The 23,018-nt window shown below is 42.4% G+C and overlaps 1 protein-coding gene across 9 annotated transcripts in view; it reads left to right on the top strand.

The window, feature by feature from the left end:
* MACROH2A1 (macroH2A.1 histone) overlaps positions 1 to 23,018 on the top strand; it is an 80,062-nt gene that overhangs the window by 40,071 nt on the left and 16,973 nt on the right. The window contains exons 5-6 of one of the 9 annotated variants that reach the window (XM_067731804.1): positions 12,890 to 13,000; positions 22,302 to 22,392. In XM_067731804.1, coding sequence (XP_067587905.1) covers positions 12,890 to 13,000; positions 22,302 to 22,392 — 202 coding nt within the window. Of the gene's footprint in view, positions 1 to 12,889; positions 13,001 to 13,497; positions 16,738 to 20,440; positions 20,541 to 22,301; positions 22,393 to 23,018 lie in introns of those variants that run through there. The other 8 variants (XM_067731802.1, XM_067731805.1, XM_067731803.1 and 5 more) reach the window with 8 other exon arrangements.

Here is a 23,018-nt window from a genome sequence, read left to right as displayed (position 1 = left end):
CACCAATTTACATTCCCACCAACAGTGTAGGAGGGTTCCCTTTTCTTCACACCTCTTCAGCATTTATTGTTTGTAGACTTTTTGATGATGGCTGTTCTGACCGGTGTGAGGTGATACCTCATTGTAGTTTCAACTTGAATTTCTCTAATCATTAGAGAATCTTTCCATGTGCCTTTTGGCCATCTGTATGTCTTCTTTGGAGAAATATCTGTTTAGATCTTCTGCCCATTTTTTGATTGGGTTGCGTGTATTTTTTTGCTGTTGGGCTGCATGAGCTGTTTTGTATTTTGGAGATTAATCCCTTGTCTGTTGCATTGTTTGCAAATATTTTCTCCCGTCCCGTGTGTTGTCTTTTCGTTTTGTTTATGGTTTCCTTTGCTGTGCAGAAGGTTTTAAGTTTAATTAGGTCCCATTTGTTTGTTTTTGTTTTCATTACTCTAGGAGGTGGGTCAAAAACGATCTTGCTGTGATTTATGTCAAAGAGTGTTCTGCCTATGTTTTCCTCTAAGAGTTTTATACTGTCGTCTTTACATTTAGGTCTTTGATCCATTTTGAGTTTATTTTTGTGTATGCTGTTAGAGAATGTTCTAATTCATTCTCTTACCTGTAGCTGTCCAGTTTTCCCAGCACCAGTTATTGAAGAGATTGTCTTTTCTCCATTGTATATTCTTGCCTCCTTTGTTGTAGATTACTTGACCATAGGTGCGTGGGTTTATTTCTGGGCTTTCTGTCCTGTTCCATTGATCTCTATTTTTGTTTTTGTGCCAGTACCATACCGTTTTGATGACTGTAGCTTTGTAGTATAGTCTGAAGTAAGGGAGCCTGATTCCTCCAGCTCCGTTTTCCTTTCTCAAGATCGCTTTGGCTATTTGTGGTCTTCGGTGTTTCCATACAAATTTTAAGATTTTTGTGTTCTAGATCTGCAAAAAAAATGCCATTGGTAATTTGATAGGGATTGCACTTAATTTGTAGATTGCCTTGGGTAGTACAGTCATTTTGATTCTTCCAATCCAAGAACATGTTATATCTTTCCATCTGTTTGTGTCGTCTTCGATTTTTTTCATCAGCGTCTTATAGTTTTCAGAGTACAGGTCTTTTGCCTCCTTGAATCGGTTTATTCCTAGGTATTTTATTCTTTTTGATGCGATGGTAAGTGGGATTGTTTCTTTATTTTCTCTTTATGATCTTTTGTTAGTGTATAGGAATGCAACAGATTTCTGTGTATTAATGTCCTGCAACTTGATGGAATTCATTGATGAGCTCTAGTAGTTTTCTGGTAGCATCTTTAGGATTCTCTATGTATAGTATCATGTCATCTGTAAACAGTGACAGTTTTACTTCTTCTTTTCCAATTTGGATTCCTTTTATTTCTTTTTCTTCTCTGATTGCCATGGCTAGGACTTCCAAAACTATGTTGAAGAAAAGTGGCGAGAGTGGACATCCTTGTCTTGTTTCTGATTTAGAAAAAATGTTTTCAGCTTTTCACCATTGACTCTGATGTTAGCTGTGGGTTTGACATATCGATGTATGGCCTTTATTATGTTGAGGTATGTTCCCTCTGTGCTCACTTTCTGGAGAGTTTTTATCATAAAAGGTGTTGAATTTTGTGAAAAGCTTTTTCTGCATCTATCGAGATGATCATATGGTTTTTATTCTTCAATTTGTTAATGTGGTGTATCACACTGATTGATATACAGATATTGAAAAATCCTCTCATCTCTGGGATAAATCCCACTTGATCATGGTGTAAAGTCCTTTTAATGTACTGTTGGATTTGGTTTGCTGGTATTTGTTGAGGATTTTTGTCTGTATTCATCAGTGATATTGGCCTGTAATTTTCCTTTTTTGTGGTATCTTTGTCTGCTTTTAATATCAGGGTGACGGTGGCCTCATAGAATGAGTTTGGGAGTGTTCCTTCCTCTGTAACTTTTTGGAAGAGTTTGAGAAGGATAGGTGTTAGCTCTTCTCTGAATGTTTGATAGAATTCGCCTGTGAAGCTATCTGGTCCTGGACTTTTTTTGTTGGGAGTTCTTTTGGGTTTTTTTGTTTTGTATTTTTGTTTTTGGCTGCACTGCAGCTTGCAGGATCTTAGTTCCTCAACCAGGGACTGAACCTGGGCCCTCGCAGTGAAAGCACTGACCCTAACCATTGGACCACCAGGGAATTCCCTGTTGGGAGTTTTAAAATCACAGTTTCAATTTCAGTGGTTTTGATTGGTCTGTTCATATTTTCTATTTCTTCCTGGTTCAGTTTTGGAAGATTGTACCTTTCTAAGAATTTGTCCATTTCTTCCAGGTTGTCCATTTTTTGGCATAGAGTTGCTTGTAGGTAGTCACTTATGATTCTTTGTATTTCTGTGGTGTTAATAGTAACTTCTCTTTTTTCATTTCTAATTTTATTGATTTGAGCCCTCTCCCTTTTTTTCTTGATGAGTCTGGCTAAAGGTTTATCAATTTTGTTTATCTTTTCAAAGAACCAGCTTTTAGTTTCATTGATCTTTTCTATTGTTTTGTCTCTATTTAATTTTTTTCTGCTCTGATCTTTGTGATTTCTTTCCTTATACTAACGTTGGGTTTTGTTTGTTCTCTTTCTCGTTGCTTTAGGCATAAGGTTAGTTTGTTTGAGATTTTTCTTGTTTCCTGAGGTAAGATTGTATTGCTATGAACTTACCTCTTAGAACTGCTTTTCCTGCATCCCATAGGTTTTGGATTGTCATGCTTTCATTTTCATTTGTTTCTAGCTATTTTTTGGTTTCCTCTTTGATATCTTCAGTGATCCATTGGTTGTTTAGTAGCATATTGTTTAGCCTCCACGTGTTTGTGTTTTTTGTTTTTTTTCCCTTGTAGTTGATTTCTAATCTCATAGCATTGTGGTCAGAAAAGAGGCTTGATATGATTTCAGTTTTCTTAAATTTACCAAGGCTTGATTTGTGGCCCAAGATGTGATCTATCCTGGAGAATGTTCCATGTGCACTTGAGAAGAAAGTGAATTCTGGTGCTTTTGGATGGAATGCTCTATATATATCAGTTAAGTCCATCTGGTTTAATGTGTCATTTGAGGCCTGTGTTTCCTTATTGATTTTCTGTCTGGATGATCTGTTCAAAGATGTAAGTCAGGTGTTAAAATCCCCCCATATTATTCTGTTACTGTCGATTTCTCCTTTTATGGCTGTTAGTGTTTGCCTTATATATTGAGGTGCTCCTATATTTGGTGCATATATATTTACAATTGTTATATCTTTTTGAATTGATCCCTTGATTATTATGTAATATCCTTCTTTGTCTCTTTGTAACATTCTTGTAAAATCTATTTTGGGGACTTCCCTGGTTGTCCAGTGGTTAAGACTGCACACTTCTGATGCAGGGTGGCACAGGGTTCGATCCCTGGTCGGGAAACTGAGATCCCACATGCTATGCAGCGTAGCCAAAAAAAAAAAAATTAAAGTCTAATTTGTCTGATATGAGTATTGCTACTCCAGCTTTGTTTTGATTCCATTTGCATGGGATACCTTTTTGCATCCCCTCACTTTCAGTCTGTGTCCCTAGATCTGAAGTGGGTCCGTTGTAGCCAGCATATATACAGGTCTTGTTTTTGTATCCATTAAGGCAGTCTGTGTCTTTTGTTTGGAGTATTTAATCCATTTACATTTAAGGCAATTATCGATATGTATGTTCTTATTGCCATTTTGTTAATTGTCTTGGGATTGTTTTTGTAGGTTTTTTTCTTCCTTTCCTCTTTTGTTCTCTTCTCGTGTAATTTGGTGACTATCTTTAGTGTTGTGTTTGGATTGCTTTCCCTTGTGTGTGTATGTATCTACTGTAGATTCTTGGTTTGTGGTTCCCATGAGATTTTGATATAGCAGTCTGTATATGTAGAAGATTGTTTTAAGTTTCTGGTCTCTCGGTTTCAAATGCATTTCCTGTATCCTGCATTTGTACTCTCTTCTTGTGTGTGGATGATTTCCTACCTTTACTGTGTGTTTGCCTTTACTGGTGAGCTTTCCCATTCATACTTTTCTTGATTCTAGTTTGGGCTTTTATCTTCTGCCTAGAGAAATTCCTTTAGCATTCGTTGTAAAGCTGGTTTGGTGCTGCTGAATTCTGTTAGGTCTTGCTTATCTGTAAAGCTTTTGATTTCTCCGTCGAGTCTGAACAAGAGCCTTGCTGGGTACAGTATTCTTGATTATATACTTTCCCTTTTCATCACTTTAAATATATTGTGCCACTTCCTTCTGACCTGCAAAATTTCTGCTGAAAAATCAGCTGATAACCTTATGGGGATTCCCTTGTATGTTATTTGTTGCTTTTCCCTTGTTGCTTTTAATATTTTTTCTTTGTCTTTAATTTTTGTCACTTTGACTAATATGTGTCTCAGCATGTTCCTTCTTGGGTTTATCCTGTATGGGAGTCTCTGCACTTCCTGGACTTGAGTGAGTGTTTCCTTTCTCATGTTAGGGAAGTTTTTGGCTATAATCTCTTCAAATATTTTCTCAGGCCATTTTTCTCTCTTCTCCTTCTGGGACCCCTCTAATGCAAATGTTGGTGCATTTAATGTTGTCCCAGAGGTCTCTTAAACTGTTCTCATTTCTTTACATTATTTTTTCTTTGTTCTGCGGCAGTGCTTTCCACCATTCTGTCTTCCAGCTCCTTATTTCTTCTTCTGCTTCAATTACTCTGCTACTGATCCTTACTAGTGTATTTTTCATTCCAGTTATTGAATTGTTCATCTTTCTTTATTCTTTATATCTTCTAGCTCTTTGTTAAATGTCTCTCGTATCTTCTCGATCTGTGCCTCTGTTCTTTTTATGAGATCTTGGCTTATCTTTAATATCATTCTTCTAAATTCTTTTCAGGTAGGTTGCCTATCTCCACTTCACTTAGTTTTTGTGGGTTTTTATCTTGTTCCTTTGTCTGGAACATATTTTTCTGCCATCTCATTTTGTCTAACTTTCTGTTTTCGTGTTCTCCTTCTGCTGGCTGCAGGACCGTAGCTCCTCTTGTTTCTGGTGTCTGCCCTCTGGTGGGTGAGGTTGGTCCTGGACTTGTGCAGGCTTCCTGGTGTGAGGGACTGGTGCCTGCCCTCTGGTGGGTGGAGCTGGGTTGAGTTTCTCTGCTGGGCAGGACTGTGTCAATGGGTGTGTTTAGAGGTGGCTGTGAGCTCAGCACAGCTTTAGGCAGCCTGTCTGCTGATGGTGGGGCTGTGTTCCTATCCTACTGGTTGTTGGGCCTGAGGTGTACTAGCACTAGAGCCTGTAGGCTGTTGGGTAGGGCCAGGTCTTGATGCCAAAATGGTGACCTCTGGGAGAGCTCACGCCAATCAGTATTCTCTGGGACCTCTGGCACCAGTGTCCTTGCCCCTCCACTGAGTCACAGCCAACCCTCGCCTCCTTAGGAGACTCTCCAAGACTCGTAGGTAGGTCCAGCTGAGGCTCATGTGGAGTTACTGCTGTGCTGGGTTCCAGTGTATGTGAAACCTTGTGTGCATCCTCTAAGAGCAGAGTCTTTGTTTCTCCCAGCTATGTAGAGCCCCTGCACTTAAGCTCCATTGGCCTTCAAAACCAAATGCTCTGATGATTCCTCCTCCTGATGCCAGACCACCAGACTTGGGAGCCTGACGTGGGGCTCAGAACTCTCACTCCTGTGGGAGAACATCTGTGACATAATTATTTTCCAGTTTGTGGGTAAGCCACCCGCTGGGTATGGGATTCGATGATGTCATGAAAGTGCCCCTCCTACCATCTCGTGGTGGCTTCTTCTTTGTCTTTGAAAATATCTTTTTTGGTAGGCTCTAGTTTTTTTTGTCGATGGTTGTTCAGCAGTTACTTGCGATTTTAGTGTTTTCGTGAGAGGAGGTGCGCTCAGGTCCTTCTCTTCTGCTGTCTTGGCTGGGGCTCTCTCGCCACTGGAATTTGATTAGGGATTGCATTGGATCTGTAGATTGCTTTGGGTAGTATGGACATTTTAGCAGTATTAATTCTTCCAGTCCTTGAGCGTAGAATATCTTTCCATTTATTTGTGTGTTTAATTTCTTTCATCAGTGCCTTACGGTTTTCACCATGCAGGACTTCCACCTCCTTGGTTAAATATAATCCTTGGTATTTTATTCCTTTTAATGTGGTTGTAAGTTGTTTTCTTAATTTCTCTTTATGATAGCTCATTATTAGTGTATGGAAACACCACAGAAATCTGTGTAATGATTTTGTGTCCTACAACTTTACTGAATTCATTTATTCTAACAATTTTTTTGGTGGAGTTTTTAGAGTTTTCTGTGTATAATATGTCATGTTCAAATAGTGACAGTTTTACTTCTTTCTTTCTGATTTGGATGCCTTTTCTTTTTCTTGCCTAATTTCTGTGGCTAGAGGAAAAGAGGAAAAAGAAATTTTAAAAACTTTCAGACAAGTGAAAGTGGAAATATAACTTACCAAAACTTATGACATGCACCAAAAGCAGTTCTAAGAGGCAAATTTATAACAATAAATGCCTACATCAAAAATTTTTTTAAATCTCAAATAAAAAAACATAACCTGAAGGAACTAGAAAAAGAACAAATGAAGCCCAAAGTTGTTAGAAGGAAGGAAATAACAAAGGCCAGAGAAGAAATGAATGAAATAGAGATTAAAAGAACAACAGAAAAGGTAAATGAAACTAACAGATAAACTAAAGATAAGTAATCTTTCCTATTGGTTGTTCAGTAACATGTTGTTTAATCTTCATATATTTGTGATTTTTCCAGTTTCCTTCTTGTAATTGATTTCTAATTTCATACCACTGTGGTCGGAAAAGATACTTGACATGATTTCTTACATTTATTAGCGCTTGTTTTGTGACCTATCGTGTGGTCTATCCTGGAAAATGTTATATGTGTACTTGAGAGGAATGTGTATCCTGTTGATTTGGGTGGAATATGCTGTGTATATTTTTAAAATCCATCTGGTTTAACATGTCATTTAAGGCCAGTGTTTTCTTATTGATTTTCTGTAAGGAAGATCTGTCCATGGATGAAAGTGGGGTATTAATGTCCCCTGTTATTATTGTGTTGCTGTCTTTTTCTCTTTTAGGTCTGTTAATATTTGCTTTATATATTTATTTGCTCTTGTGTTGGGTGCATAAATATTTACAAATATTATATCCTCTTGTTGGATTGACTCCTTTATGATTATGTAATGACATTCATTGTCATTGCAGTCATTGTTTTAAAGTCTGTTTTGTCTGATATAAGTATAGCTACCTCAGCTTTCTTTTGGTTTTTATTGGCATGGAAAATGTTCTTCCATCCCTTTACTTTCAGTCTGTGTATATCCCTACATCTGAAGCATGTCTCATGTAGGCAGCATATAGATGGGTGTTGTGTACTTATCCACTCAGTGTCTTTTGATTGGAGAATTCAGTGCGTTTACATTTAAAGTAACTATTGATAGGTGTGCACTTATTCCCATTTTGTTAATTGTTTTTTGGCTGTTTTGTATTGGGTTGGCCAAAAGGTTCACTTGGTTTTTTCCATAAGATGGCTCTAGTAGCACTTAGTTGTCTTTAACTTCATTCGAAAAAATTTTTGTTAGATTGTATTGTGACAGCTGTCATATCAGCATGCATTTTATAAAACCTCAAAATTGGTGAATTTTTGTGTAGCCTTTTTAATACTGAAGATGGCAGAAAAAACAACATTTTAGGCATATTGTGCTTTATTATTTCAAGAAAGGTAAAAATGCAACTGAAACACAAAAAAAAGATTTGTGCAGTGTATGGAGAAGGTGCTGTGACTGATCAAATGTGTCAAAAGTGGTTTGCGAAGTTTCGTGCTGGAGATTTCTCCCTGGATGAGGCTCCACGGTCGGGTAGACCTGTTGAAGTTGATAGCGATCAAATCGAGACATTAATTGAGAAAAATCAACATTATACCACACTGGAGATACTGGACATACTCAAAATATCCAAATCAAGCGTTGAAAATCATTTGCACTAGCTTGGTTATGTTAATCACTTTGATGTTTGGGTTCCACATAAGGTAGGCAAAAAGAAACCTTCTTGACCATATTTCCCCATGTGATTCTCTACTTAAACGTAATGAAAACGTTCCGTTTTGAAAGCAAATTGTGATGGTTGATGAAAAGTGGTTACTGTATAATAATGTGGAACAGAAGAGATCATGGGGCAAGCGAAATGAACCACCACCAGCCCTCCAAAGGTCAGTCTTCATCCAGAGAAGGTGGTGTTGTGTATATGGTGGGATTGGAAGGGAGTCCTCCACTATGAGCTCCTTCTGGAAAACCAGACAATTAATTCCAGCAAGTACTGCTCCCAGTTAGACCAACTGAAAGTATCACTCCATGAAAAGCATCCAGAATTAGTCATCAGAAAACTCATAATCTTCCATCAGGATAACGCAAGACTGCATGTTTCTTTGATGACTGGGCAAGAACTGTTACAGCTTGGCTGGGAAGTTCTGATTCATCCACCATATTCACCAGACATTGCACCTTCAGATTGCCATTTATTTCAGTCTTTACAAAAATCTCTTAATGGAAAAAATTTCAGTTCCCTGGAAGACTGTAAAAGGCACCTGGAACAGTTCTTTGCTCAAAAAAGATAAAAAGTTTTGGTAAGATGGAATTATGAAGTTGCCTGAACAATGGCAGAGGGTAGTGGAACAAAAGGTTGAATACGTTGTTCAATAAAGTTCTTGGTGAAAATGAAAAATGTGTCTTTTATTTTTACTTAAAAACCGAAGGCACTTTTTGGCCAATCCAATAGTTCCTCTGTTCCTTTCTTCTTTTCTTGCTCTCTTCCTTTGTGATTTGATGATTTTCTTTAGTGGTACACTTACATTCCTTTCTCTTTTGTGTATATACTATAGGCTTTTGCTTTGTGTTTATCATGAGGCTTATATATAACAACTTATAACAGTCTATTTAAAATTGATAACACATTTGATCCCATTCGAAAGCTCTATATTTTCACTCTTCTCTCCATGTTTTGTTTTTGACATCACATTTTACACCTCTTTATCTTGTGTATAGTCCTTAATTAATTATTGTAGTTACAGTTATTTTTAGTACTTTTGTCTTTTAACCTTTATACTAGCTTTATAAGTGATTAATCTACCACCTTTATATTTACCTTTATCAGTGACAAAGGTACTTGTACTTTTCATATGTTTTCCTGTTACTAATTAGTGCCCTTTCTTTTGAGCTTAAAAGAAGTCCCTTTATTATTTCTTTTAAGGCCAGTTTAGTGGTGATGAACTCCTTTAGCTTTTGCTTGTCTGGAGAACTCTTTCTGTATTCTTCACTTCTGAAGGACAGTTTTGCCCGGTAGAGTATTCTTGGTGGGAAGTTCTTTTTACTCTTAGCATTTAGAAAAATCATGCCATTCCCTTCTGGCCTGCAGAATTTTTGCTGAAAAATCTGCTGATAGTCTTATGGGTTTTTTGTGTGTGTGTCACAGGTTTTCTCTTGCTGTTTTAAAGATTCTCTTCTTGTCTTTAACTTTTGCCACTTTAATTATAATGTGTCTTGGCATGGTTTTGTTTGCGTTCATCTTATTTGGAACTCTCAGCTTCCTGGCAGGATTATCTTCCTTTTTATGGCTAAATAATATTCCAGTGTGTGTGTGTGTGTGTGTGTGTGTGTGTGTGTGTGTGTGTGTGTGTGTGTGTGTGTGTGTGTGTGTGTGTGTGTGTGTGTGTGTGTGTCACATTTTCTTTATTCATTTGTTGATGGGCACTTAGGTTGTTTCCATGTCTGGGCTATTGTAAATAATGCTGCTATGAACATGGGGATGCAGATATCTCTTCAATATAGTGTTTTCATTTCCTTTGGATATATTTCCGGAAGTGGAATTGCTGGAGCACATGGTAGTTCTATTTTTTACTTTTTGAGGAACCTCTATACTGTTTTCCGTAGTGGCTGCACCAGTTTACAATGTGGGGCAACAGCTTTAATGCAGGTAACCATATGCAAATGAATCATTGCTGAAAAATTATCAGTATTAATTATCACAGGTTAAGCTTTATAACCTGGCTGCATAGGCAGCTGCTGACTTGTATCAGGGGCCCAGGGAGCCTTTCAGGTCCCCTCCTCCCAGTAAAACCAGCTCCAATTCCCAGATGCTTGAAATTCTATCATTTAGGGCTTTCTGACCTCTTCAAATCCAAATATCCTTGGGCAGAAGCACTAAATATTTATCTACTTAGCAACTGCATTTCATTCCCAAGCGTTTACTGAGCACCTCGTGTATGAATGGTGTTCACTGGGTAGAGTAGTGGCTTTAAAACTTTTTTGCTTGCATACTTCCTAAAGCAGTTTTGAAAATCTTCATAGCTCATACATCTAAAATTTGACAGCTAAACTTCTCATAATAAATTTAAATATCTACTACAAAGGGTATAATTTTGATATATAATACATATTGAAATTTAAAAAGAAAACTCTCATCATTTAAATGTATCCAAAGAAATCTACTTACTGTGATGATTTGATATACCACAAAATACACAAACAGGCTCTTTTTTAACAGTTGGAAAATTTATATAATTTTACTCCTTTGAGCCCTTATTTTCCTTTCACTTGCCCCACAAATTTTTATCCTAATGTAACACTTTTTTTTTTCGCTTGTAGTATGTTAGTGATTTGCGCAACAAAAATAATGTACATAAATTTAAATTCATTTTGAAAAATTTTCTTGTGATCATAAAAGCACTAAATATTATGGTTTCCACAGGATTGGATAGTTATCACATTTATTAATAATACACAGTTGATCAAACTGAAATACTTGACACATTTTAATTTTAACTATTAAGGAGGAAGTAAAATTTTTTTGGAACTGTATCATGTCGTGGAATGCATGGAGATAGTTTTTTCAGTTAACTCAAGTACCCAAAGATAAATGTTGCTCATTGTAAAAATGAGTCATCATCCTATATTTTATTTATAGGTATAAGTGCCTGGGAAATCTTGTTCACAAAAGTAATTAAATGGGACTGGAAAGGATTTTGTTATAGCAACATCGCTGAATCCTCTGAACTCTTTCTGAGTTACATGCCAACAATCACATAGTAATCTGTCATCAATTTGTTTTAATAAATGTTTTATTTTAGAACGGTTTTAGATTTACAGAAGTTACAAAGCCCGTATAGAGAGTTCCTGAATATCCCTCACCCAGTTTCCCTGTTGTTAACATCTTCCATAACCCTGGTACATTCATCACAACTAAGAAACCCCCATTGGTACATTACTGTTAACTAAACTCCATCAATCTGTTCTTTAGTGGTCTATCAGCTGTTAACTCAATTTGGTATTTCTTCAGTTTTGTTGAAAGCACAGAATTAGAAACATCTGACTTGTGAAAGGATTTGTCATCCCGTCTTTGCTTTTCTTATTTCCTGGAAAGTATATCAAAAAGGCTTTACTAAGACTTACCATGTAATTGTTGATTATACCTGTCAAATCTGATACACTTGAAGTGTTAGGAAAACCAAAATAGTGATAATTTTACTATATCTTTGCTAATACCATGTTTCTTGTTAAAATGCTTTCTGTCTTAGAATTTATATCAAAATCTTGGAGCATCAAATTTAGCTCATTTAATTAATGGAAAATGTTCCAGGTTAGCCACATAACCTAAATGCCAAAGCAGTCCTTATTGTTAAAGCACTTAGTAAAATTAGACCTTATTTTTCAGTGTAAGTAAAAATATTAATATGTTAATGAATTTGAGTATTAAAAGGGAAAATGGATAGGGCACGGGCCTTGCCCTGAGTTTTCTGTCCAGATCCTTCCTTCAGGAAGCCATGGCCACTTATCATATTTTATATATTTTATAATATTTCTCACCCCGTACTTTGTTGATTTGCTCCCACTGGACCATCCTCAGGAGTAATGTCCTTTTTGATAATAATTGGGGGAAAGAAAAAGTACCTAAACAAAAATTGCTATTGTGCCCACTTTTCTCACTCAACAATATATCTGAATGCAAGAAATCCCCAAATGAGCCAAAATATCCATTTCTAATACAAGCCTCGTCCTTGACAGAAGTAAAGACTGAGAAAGACATGTATCCCTACTTGAAGGGTGGTGCTCATATTCACTCTTGGGAACTGGGAGAAATGGTTGTGAAGGGAGACCCAGCATGAAACCTTGATTGCAAGCATAGATCGCTCTTAGGGCAGATCCACTTCAGGAAGAAGTACATTAGGCAGCAGAGGATCTGGAAAGTAATCATACCTCTCTACACAACATACCTTTGCAAGGCTCTTGGAAACCCCAGAGGACATATACTTCAGTCTGAACGATGCTGGAAAGAGGCCCAAGAGCCTGCCAAGATCCATGCTCACTGCAGGGGGGTGGGGCATCTCAAGGGGACAGATAGGCTTACCAACAGCCCCCATATGGATCCTTCTCCAGGGCAGGTCTTAATGAAGGAGGGTGGGAGAGTCTTGCCTCCTGGGCTCGGAGGGTTGGAGGGTGATGATCCTTGGTCTGAGTTTTGGCTCTTTGAGAACTAAGGATCCAGAGCAGTTTGGTTTTTCCCCGCAGACGTGAATACTGTACAGGCATCTAGAAAGTGAAGACCCTGAATTAAGAGACATTTACTTGGTCTAAAGTTATGCAAGTGGTTCTGTTCTAAATTATCACTGTGAAGTTTTGCCTTTAGGTAGCTCTTTTTTTAAGATTATAAAGGTGATGAAAATACAGTTTAGCACTCTTTACTCTTGGACTTCAAAATAAGCCTGCAGCCCCCACTTTGAAAAATGCTGAGAACTAGTAGTGGTTTAGTTTCCTGTTTTCTCTTGAGTATTATGGGCATTCACCTGCCTGTTAGAAAAGCCCAGATTCACGTGGTCTCCATCTGTGCAGGCCTCATACTGACTCTTCTGTTTGTGCAAGAAGAAGCAGGGAGAAGTCAGCAAGGCAGCCAGCGCTGACAGCACGACCGAGGGCACACCCGCCGATGGCTTCACTGTGCTCTCCACCAAGAGCCTCTTCCTCGGCCAGAAGGTAGGCAAACGCGGGCCCCGGTCTGCTCGCAGGCCCTGGGACAGGTGGGTGCCTCCACCAGCAGGAAGGCTGACTGAGGACCACTCCTGGCCTCATGGGCTGGAGGAGAGAGTGGGACCTGGGGTGGCTTTAGGAGAGAACTCAGGGAGGGCTGGAGAGGGTGCTGAGGGGAGACTGGCAGGTGGGGAGAGGAGATGGTGGTAAAGAAGAGGGACAGCAGCTCCTGTGGGGGTCAGGACACCCTGGGCTTAGTCTGTGGAAGGAGCTGTGTATATGGGATGACCTGGTCATCCTGTAGTCCTGCCCAGAAAAGCAGCTGGAAGTCAAAACTGGGTCCTAGAAAGGGAAAGATCTAGCAGGCAGCCCAGGTGTTCCGGTGGGCACGGAAGGTGGAACCTTGATCCAGGGGGCGGGATTGTTGCTAGACACACTGTGCCACCTGAGGACTCCTCAAGCCAGTCGTTTGTTTGTTTTAACCGTGGGCAATATGTTTTCAGCCGCCCCAGTGATGCCAATTTGCCAGGACGCCATGGTTTTGTAACAAATGATTCACTTTTGTTGAAAATAAAAATGATGCAAAGGCTTTTAAGACCTGAGAATGAGAGTTCATATTTCTCCGTTAACGCCAAAAAAGGGGGTGGAGAGAGAGTGGAAATTACTTTTCTGAATTTTTTTTATCCTACATTAAAAAAAAATTAAAAGCATGGATTTGAGCTTCCATGTAAATCGCATTCAGTTTGCATGTGGTGAACAACTTGGTTCTGAAGCTGCATCATTTTTAAAACCTCACTGTCAGTTTTCTTTGGCATCTCAGTGACACAGTCCTGCTCACGTCATTGCAAGTGCTCCTTCTCCCCCTCCCTCTTCCTGTCGCTAATTGCACTCAGGCTCCCATGATGCAATTCCTGTGGTGGACTCTGTGTTCCAGCAAATAACCATTACAGTGTACATTTTATAACCATTATCTGTATTTTGTATGCATTTTTCAAAGGAAAAAATAAGCAGCACTATCTGTCATCTTAAGGTCTGGGGCTTTGTAAGTTTTTGTTTAAAATATTTTTTATTTATAAAATTTCAGCTCAGCAGTGAAGGCAACCACCTGGGTTTACTTTCACACCCTTTAACCTGTCCTTTGGGTAATATATTGAAAGTTAATGTGACCTGTCATCCAAATTGCTTTGGTTTGAACTAAAGTGCAAAAAAGCTCTGCGATTTAGGACTAGCTCCAGTGTGCTTCAGATCCCTAATGCTGACGATTAGAGCCAGGACTTGGAAACCTGTTAAGCAGGTAGAACAGTTCAGTGCCTGGGTCCACCCTCTCCCTCACTCCTTCCCATACCCCACTCTCACGTACCCTGACCCTGGCCTTTCCCTTCCCTGTGTTCTTCTTGCTCTCTCCTGCTGGTTACCCCAAAGCCAGCATCAAGTCAGAACTCCTCACACCCCCTTGCTGGATTTCCGGAATAGCCATACAAATGTCCATGTACAAATGGAGATGCCCTTCTTGCCCTTCTTGGCCTTGGGATCAGGGCCTCGTCTGCTGCATACGAGCCCTGGAAGGGAAGGGAGGCAACAAAGACTGCAGACATATTGCTAGCTCCTCTGCAGCCAAGCAGTGCCGTCGCCTCCATTTTGGGCACAGCCTGGTCTCAGGCCTCAGGACCAGGCACCACAGGCAGGAGAGTACCAGAAAGTGCAGATCCAGCTAATACTGACTATATGCCACTCACGGTTGGGGAGGGAGAGTCCAAAAAGCTATAGAGAGGCACTGATACTCTATAGTCATTTACAGGCATGTTATCTAATATTATTTAAGAGATAGAGGAAAATGGAAGATGGAGGCTTGACAGCAAAACTAATGTGGCTTTTTGATATCTTGACTTTTGGAGGGAGAGCCTGAAGGGACTGGTTGAACTGCAGCCCAGTGTAACATGGTCAGCTGTGAGAGAAGGGGCTGAGTGCAGAGCCAGAAAGTACACCTGCCTTCTTTCCCGTATCACACAGTCTGGTGTGAGTGGTGAGAACATAACCCCAAACTACCACAAGGCGGCCCTTTGCTTCCAGCTTAATGACCCAGGACACACGCATCCAGGATGAGCTACCCCCAAATCCAGCCCTGCAGGTGCCCTTTAGCAGAGTAAACTGTGTCTCCCCAAAAGTGGTGTCACAGAATAAAGCATCATCTCAAGTCAGCCTGGGCACCCTGTTAGAAGCTAGTGTCCTAACAGCCCTTTCTGGAACCCTGTGCCCTGCAGCATGAGAGGGAATAAGTATTCATAGTTGAGAGCGTTATTTTGAAGCAGGGCTTTCTGGCCCTTTATAAATAGTTTTTACTGTCGATCGAAAGTCATGGCGTTTAGTGCAAAAGGGGCCAGAGTGGTCAAACTGACACATAGGAATTTTTACACAAAGCACATTTTAAAATGTCATTATTACAGACATTAATTTTGACTTGGATTTTAGGAAGTGTTTCAGAAAGGGTGCTTTACAATGGTGACTGTATGGTGCTCTGTGTTCTATGAGTCTTACTTTCCACCTGTGACAGTGAAACCAATGCTGGAATAGTGCAAAGCAAGCTGAGGTCAGAAAGGTGATACTGTGCTCGCTACAGCCCTGAAAGGCACAGTTGCTAAGCTACTTGCAGGAGAAGCTGGCCCAGGGCTTAGGAGCCGGGGATCCAATTGTTGTTGATGATAATATATCTCACATACTGACGTCTCAGGAGTAACCGCCCTCATTGCTCTCTGATTTTACCCAGTATTCACACACATTGTTGAATTGTTTTCAAAAGGGAAACAGTGCTGTGAATCTGAATCGACTAAATGTGTTTGCTTTGTGGTTCAGTGGAGATTCTCAGCTTCTTCTCCAGATTTAAAAAGCTTAATGTCCAAAAAAAGTGCATTTCTATAAATCTGTGTCAGTGGTAGTAAGCGATGTAGGCTTCCTTGGAAGAGTCAGTATTATTAGAAGCAGTTGGGAAAGCAGTGTCAGGAGGGCATGCGTGTGTGCCTCCCCAGCTATCAGGATTGCAGTCACAGCCCTGTGGGCCGCTAGAGGCAGGGGTAGGTACCATGGGTTTTCTTCCTTAGATCCAGACACCCTAGTCCCGGGGGCTGGGGAACAGTAAAGAGAGAGGGAGCTCTTGAAGCAGGAATGAGGAGGAAAGGCCCACCACCCTCTTCCACCCTATGGCTGACGACTGGCTTCTGAGACAGTTTAGGACGCTGATGAAGCCATGCTTCTGGGCCTCCAGCAGTGCGCACAGCTGTCCTTGTCTCTGTGTGGCACATTCTAGCCTGAAACCCACCAGATGCCTCCTCCAGGCCTGAGGCCTCTGGGGGAATTCAGGCTGGAGATGCGTGCAGGCTGGCAGCATAGCACAGAGGAAGGAGTCCCTCCACCCCAGAGGCCAGGGCAGGAATGGGCCCTGGAGCAGGCCACAGGGAACACATGGTGATTCATGAGGAAGTGGAAACAGTTCTGTGGAAGACCTCACCTCTCCATCTTCCTTAGTTAAAGTGGACCCTGGGGACAGGAAAAGCGTTGCATTTTATGTGGTGGGCACAGGGAAAGGAGTCTTCCTTGTCCATTGTGAGGGAATGAGAGATACGAACAGGCTAGTCTGGACAGTGACAGGCTAGACTTAACAAGTCACTCAGATAATCTTTAAAAATCACGTTTATTTCCTAAAATTGAATTTCTGATCACATATGTGTAAAAAAAAAAAAAAAAGGATTGTACTATTTCCCGTAGCCAAGGAGGTTGTGTCAAGGCAGCCCAGATGTCCATCCAGTAGCCCCAAGCCACCGGCTCCTTCCTTATCATGGGCAGGCTGCCTCCCGACCTGCTCTCAGTGGTGGGTGCCGTCCTCCCTTCCAGGATAGCCAGGTTAGCTCTGAGCCACCTCAGGTCCCAGCCAGGCCAAGGGCCCGGTTCCTGAGCTCTAGCCTTTCCGTTAGCTCTGCTTTCGGGGAAGCGGTTTGTTCACTTCATCTTAAAGTTGTGTCTGGATGTTTGACATTCAGTTCCAGCTCTGTTTGTGGGCCTTCAGAAACCCGAGCACTGTCTTAGGTATCGGATGGCCCTTGGGCAGGAGGCAGCCTGCACTCTGCCTTCAAGGAGCTTGTAGCCTGACGAGTTCACATCAGGAGTAGACAACAAGGGTTAACTGGGCATAACTCCTTGAGGGGAGACTGGGTACTGTAGACATCAGAGGCTGGCTCCAGTAGAGGCCACTGACATGAGCATCATCAGGTCCCCGTGGTGGAAGAGATCTTGAAGGACACTTAGCTCAGTCCCCTTCCCCCAACCCTGCAGCCAAGTGGGACCCCCCTTCTGCTCTATAACTGGCACTCTCTCCAGTGGCCAGCAATCTTCACAGATACTTTAAATTCACCATTCTGTGGTTTAAAACTTAGTTTTCCATCTTTCCCAATGTTAAGACAAGGAAGTAGTTACCTTGTTCATATTCTGAAATCATTAATGACCCTCTTCCCTCCCAGAAAATCAGACTAAACTTGGGAATTTTCAGTTTCCCAGAAATCTGATTTCCCAGCCCACAAATATCCCTGCTCTGCCATGTGCTTCAGACAGCTGTGGGCCCCTTTGGCTAAGAGGCCCAGGTGAATTTGACCCTGGGTGGGCTTAGGGGGGCCTGGGACCTCCTAGGACTGGGCATCTATCCTGGGCCTGCCAGGCCTGTTGGTGTGTGTCCTCGGCACAGTGAGAGCCTTTTCAGGCATGTGTATACGTGGCCTCTGCTTATCCTTCTCCTGTCCAGGGGAGCTTCTGTTCTTGTTTCATGACCAGATGATCAGATCACTGTTGGCTTCTGCCCCCTGGGCCAGCCTGCCCAAGCCAAGATGATTGTCCATCTGTCTTTCCAAAGTGCCTGAAGCAATTTGTCCTCTCCCCTCCCCATTCCTCTCCCAAACACACAAACACAGACCGCCCCCCTCCCCCAAGCACATGCTTTATAGTCCTCTATAATTGTACATTTTTAATAGCAATACTGTTTTGTGGCTCAGCCCCTCACCCTGAGGACTTCTGCTGAGCCTGGTACCCAGCAGAGCATGAGGTGGGTGAGAGTGAAACTGCACTTGGTTAGCTGGGGCTTCTCCATGCTGGTGGCAGTGGCTCCCTGATGTGCAGGATTCAGTGCTTCCAAGAGCGGGGCTGCTTCTGCTCAGAGGGAAGGTGGTAAGCCCTGAGTCAGCTGGGAATTCTGTTTGCAACCGCTTCCTCACTTCAGCAAGGCCACAAAGCCCTGCACTTTGCCCCAGAAAGCCCTAAAGAGCAGGGGGAGTGCTCCCCAGGCAGAGGCAGAGACAGTCTACCAGGGTCTCCCCGGCTAGTTGAATCAGAGCCCATGGCAGGAGCTGATTCTCCGGTGAGACATTTCTGAATACAAATCCAGAAGTGTGTGTACAATTAGAAAAAAATATTATGAAGTTTAAAGATTTAAACATGTATGGTTTTTAAACAAACAAAAAAGGAATCTCCTAGATGTCTTTAAAGTGTATTCATTCATAACACCAAGTGAAGTGTTCTTTTCCCTTTTTTCTCCTTTCCCTTCCTCCCCCAACAATCTCCTGCTGCTTCACACAGTGTAGGTTTTTATTTTTGGTGGGGAGCAGGGAGTACTGGCTTAATTTGAGTTTTTATAAACAGCATTTGCTTGAAGTCATATGCAGTACTTACATGATACCATAATCAAACCCTTCACCTTGTCCTGAACCCTAAACCTTCACTTGCCTTACTCTGAGACCCCGACCCCCCCCCCCCCATTGTGTGCCCATCCACACCCCTTCCCCCTGAACCAACACCATTAGCACCCTCTCCCTGATGCTGTCTCTTCTGTGCCTCTGTCCTGGCACCAGGACCTGTGCTCTGAGAGCTTCACTGTGTGAGGGCACCCCAGTGGGCTTCCTTCAGCTTCAGGAATGCCAGTGGCTGGCCCCTAATTACCCTGCAGTGCTGGGAACCACACCCCAGAAAGTCCAAGTGGAGAGAGCTTGTACCTCTTCTCTCTTCGAGCCCTAACTAAAAATGAGGCGTACCACACTGTGGCAGGGCCTAGCCAGAGTCCTTCCCCCGGCCATAAGACCAAATTCATTTCCACAACTTTCAGTCTAAGCAGGTCCCTTTTTTGAGAATCTGCTGATTGCATCTGGGAATCAGAAATGTGGGTTTATATTTCTACTGCTTATAGCACATCAGGTTTTTTGTTTGGTTTTGTTTTCAACAAAATGTTTGGCCCCAGAAATTCAGGGACTTGGAGCTCAGTTGCCAAGAGCTTCCCAGCTGAGTGTCTGCACACGGCCCTCTCCTGGGAGTGAGCGCCTGGACTAAGCGCCTGCCCTGCTGGGCCCTGAGGGTGCGGTCAGCTCCCCAGGCTGGGACTGCAGTTGGTCTTGGTCATCCGCTCCTCTGGGCATTGCTCTCTGCTGCATCTGGTAGGAACGTCTGTCACTGAAGAATAGCCATCTTCCCTGAGAGAGTGTGAGTGCTGAGCTGCACGCGCTTGGACCTAAGAACAGGAAGGGGATCCTGGGCCAGCTAATTCCCCCTGCCCTCTGACAGCCAGTCTAGAACTTAGGATTCCTCTCAAACTGAGGGTTGCCATGGCACCAGAGTAACAGTGGGGAGGGAGGACATTCAGCGGTTCTTTACAAAGACTCAGGTGGTAGGGTACTCCTAAAACTCACTCAAAGAAAATGCTCTACCCCTTGGGCCTCAGAGTAGCCTCACCAACAACGTGAACAGTTTAAAAGACACACTATCTTGCTGGAGAACTGCTGTGTCTCTTCCTGGGTTTGGCCAGAACTTCAGTATTACATGACTAACAGGCACGTAAAATTAGATGTTACTAAATAACAGGCCATTCTTGCTTCTCGCCACCCCTGAGCAGGGCACAGGAGCCAGCCAGCTAGTAGTCACGGTGATGGGGACAGCCTCAAAGACCCATGACCACTTGGAAGAGAATGGTAGAGCTACGAGGGGTTTGCCCAAACCAGCTAGGACTTCTGCACCATCCCAGTGCTCAAAGAAGGGGACGGTCACATATACCACCCCACCCTACCCCAGCAATGAGTACTTGACTCTGGGTCCTGAGAGATGCTGTACTTGGGCCCCCAGATCACAAGTTCTTTTCAAGGGAAGTGGATCCACCAGCCTGATATGGCTTATGCCTCCCTTTGGCCCCAGGCATCACCAGGCAAACACGTTCTGGACCCTCAGCCTAGCTTGCTTCCTTTTAGCATCCCGAGTGGCATTTGAGTCTTTCGTTTGACACGGATTCAGTTTAGCCAGTGACTCCCTCTTCCCCTTTGTGCCCAGTGCACCTGGAGTGTCCACTGCCCTTCACCTGTATCCCAAGGCTCACGTCTCTGTGACTTCCCAGCTGTCCTGTTATTTCCCACCTCATGCTTTTCTTTTCAGCTGAACCTTATTCACAGTGAAATCAGTAATTTAGCCGGCTTTGAGGTGGAGGCCATAATCAATCCTACCAATGCTGACATTGACCTTAAAGATGACCTAGGTAATTGGGGATGGGGTTTGGCACCATCAGCTGTCAGTTGAAAAGTTATGGAACCCAGAATTTTGGCTCTTCATCTTCTCAAACTTCAGATGGTCAAACCAAATTCCCAAAAGCAAGATTGATGTTTGAGGGTAGACATTGAATGTCTACTTACTTCAAGCCATTCCAAATGGGAATGATCTGATTATGTCTTATTAAGCCCGATTGGCTGCTTTCTCCTTGATTATAAATATATTGCCATCTAAATTCTCTTCCATAATGATCACACTGACTGCTGGTTACTCGGGGGGGATTTTTTAAAACTGTGTTTTTTTTTTTTGTTTTGTTTTTTTTTTAAGAACTGAAAAATCTCAGGTAACTACAAAATGATAGTTTCTCCATTTAAGCCTTAATTAGAAATGACAAACAAAGCATGAAAACACTTGAGAAGGGAGACAATTAAGCTGCATCAGTATACTATTAAGTTGTCTTTAATCCACCAGCAAATTGATTTCCCCCAAATTTACCACCTACTGTCACTTCGACTTCTTCTACAACTGAAAACAGTATATGACTGAGTGCCACCTTCATGAATTACTTGGCTCGTGTATGATATTAAAAAGAAGGGCAATATCTCTTTCTGAGTGAGTTCTTCCAGAGGAAAACTGCCCCAGAGCCATGGCATCTCCCTGCACAGGAGGGTGGACGGTTCAGGGCAAGCTGAGGGCTACCCCTCAGGTGTCCCACTCTGTGGCCTCACCTTTACAGAGAAGAACTGTCAGCTTAGGGCACGGTGAAGGCTCCTGTTTCCTTAGCTGTGAGCCTTGCAGGGGGCAACAGGCTAGCAGGTTCCCACCAAGGCAGCCTTGTGCCTGATGCTGACTTAGGTATGTTTTGTGTATCTTTAATTCCCATCTTCGGCCACCTTTGTAAGATGGCAGATTTCCTTACCGGGAGAGATGCTCATGCCAGAGCCCAGGCCCGACCCACACAGACTGGGTACAGTAGTGGGCTGAAGACATGAGAACTGGGACTCAAAAATGCCCTGCTTGAACTTGTTTTCTAACTGCCTTATACAGATACTTTCTTTAAAAAGACAAAAACAAACCCCCACAAGCTAGAAAAAACTAGGATCCTGTCTATCCATAGTATATTTTATATGTAAAATACATAAAAATGAGATTGATCAGAATAAGAGGTAGGCTGGAAAAATATTTTTACACATCGAGGGGGAAAAATAAAGGCATTCCTCTGTGCACACCTATACTGTTTTCTCAGTTTTCAAGAGACGTCCCTCGAAGGTAGACAAAATGATGACCATCACAGGAATAAAAATCAAACCCTAAAAGGTGACTACTGCCGATAAAATGGAGAAACTTGTTGTTTTGGTTCGCCTGATAGTCCACGTTTTTTAAAAACAGATGCCATGTTTCAGTAGCCTTCTCAGTGGGGTGCCAGTCTCACAGGCTTTTGCGAAGTGAAGTGGGGCATTCGTTGTTTTGTTATTTCTTTTAACCTTTGGAAATGATCTCATGTGTCTGTTTCTCTTTTTTTGGACTTGTCATTCAAATGTTTAATTTAAACATGTCACATTTGATATTCCTCCTCCTCCTCTCCTCACCCCCATCCACATGTGCGCACACTTCGTGGACTGATTGCCCTTTTGGCTCATATGTTGGAATCGACCAGGTAGGCCAGCCCTGCCATTGGGGCCTTAGTAAATGTGCCTGTGCGTGGGTCTCGGTCCAACACAGTTGATATACATCTGTTTACCTGTTATAGTTGCAAGTTGTACAGGCTGACATTGCCTCGATCGACAGTGATGCTGTCGTTCACCCGACAAACACTGACTTCTACACCGGTGGTGAAGTAGGTAATGCCTAGCTGGGTGCTGCCGAGTGTGTGTGTGCATGGTCAGTCAGCCGCCGCAGACAGCTTGATCCTTTGACAGCTATGCAGGGCTGCATTCATTTCACACTTCCAGCTGTCCTGACCTTCCCCAGGTCTCCTGTCCCCGGGTTGTGAATGCGAGAACTACAGCTAACTGTCAGCCAGGTTGCATCCTGCAGCTCACAAATGGGCACACTTCTGGTTTGGAAACTGGTTCAGCAACGTTTCTTCACTGCTTCCTGAGGCACAGCTTTGTGGGAGACTGGGTTCACACGTGATTTGAGCTGCAAGCGGGATGCAGACAGATCGGCTGAGTGGCATCCAGGACCACTTCTGTGCCCCCCGTGGACCAGATACACAGGAATGCCTATGCATGGGTCTGTGTCAGAAGCACACTCATTCCTGAGATGGGCTTCAAGCCTTAGATGCACGTGGGGGGAATTTTAGCGCACTCTCACACTCAGGGGTTCTCAGGCCTTATGTGTACGAAAGCCACCTCATTCTGATGTGCTGTTCCTAGATCACTCTCTTGAGAAACACTCTCCTAGACCCAGAAAGCTCCTTCCTCTCCTCAGCAGCTGACACATGTGGTCAGTTGGCTTCTGGCAC

This window comes from Pseudorca crassidens, chromosome 3 (assembly GCF_039906515.1).
Source record: "Pseudorca crassidens isolate mPseCra1 chromosome 3, mPseCra1.hap1, whole genome shotgun sequence".
In the NCBI taxonomy this organism is placed as follows: domain Eukaryota; kingdom Metazoa; phylum Chordata; class Mammalia; order Artiodactyla; family Delphinidae; genus Pseudorca; species Pseudorca crassidens.
This window is presented reverse-complemented; position numbering and strand designations above follow the sequence as displayed.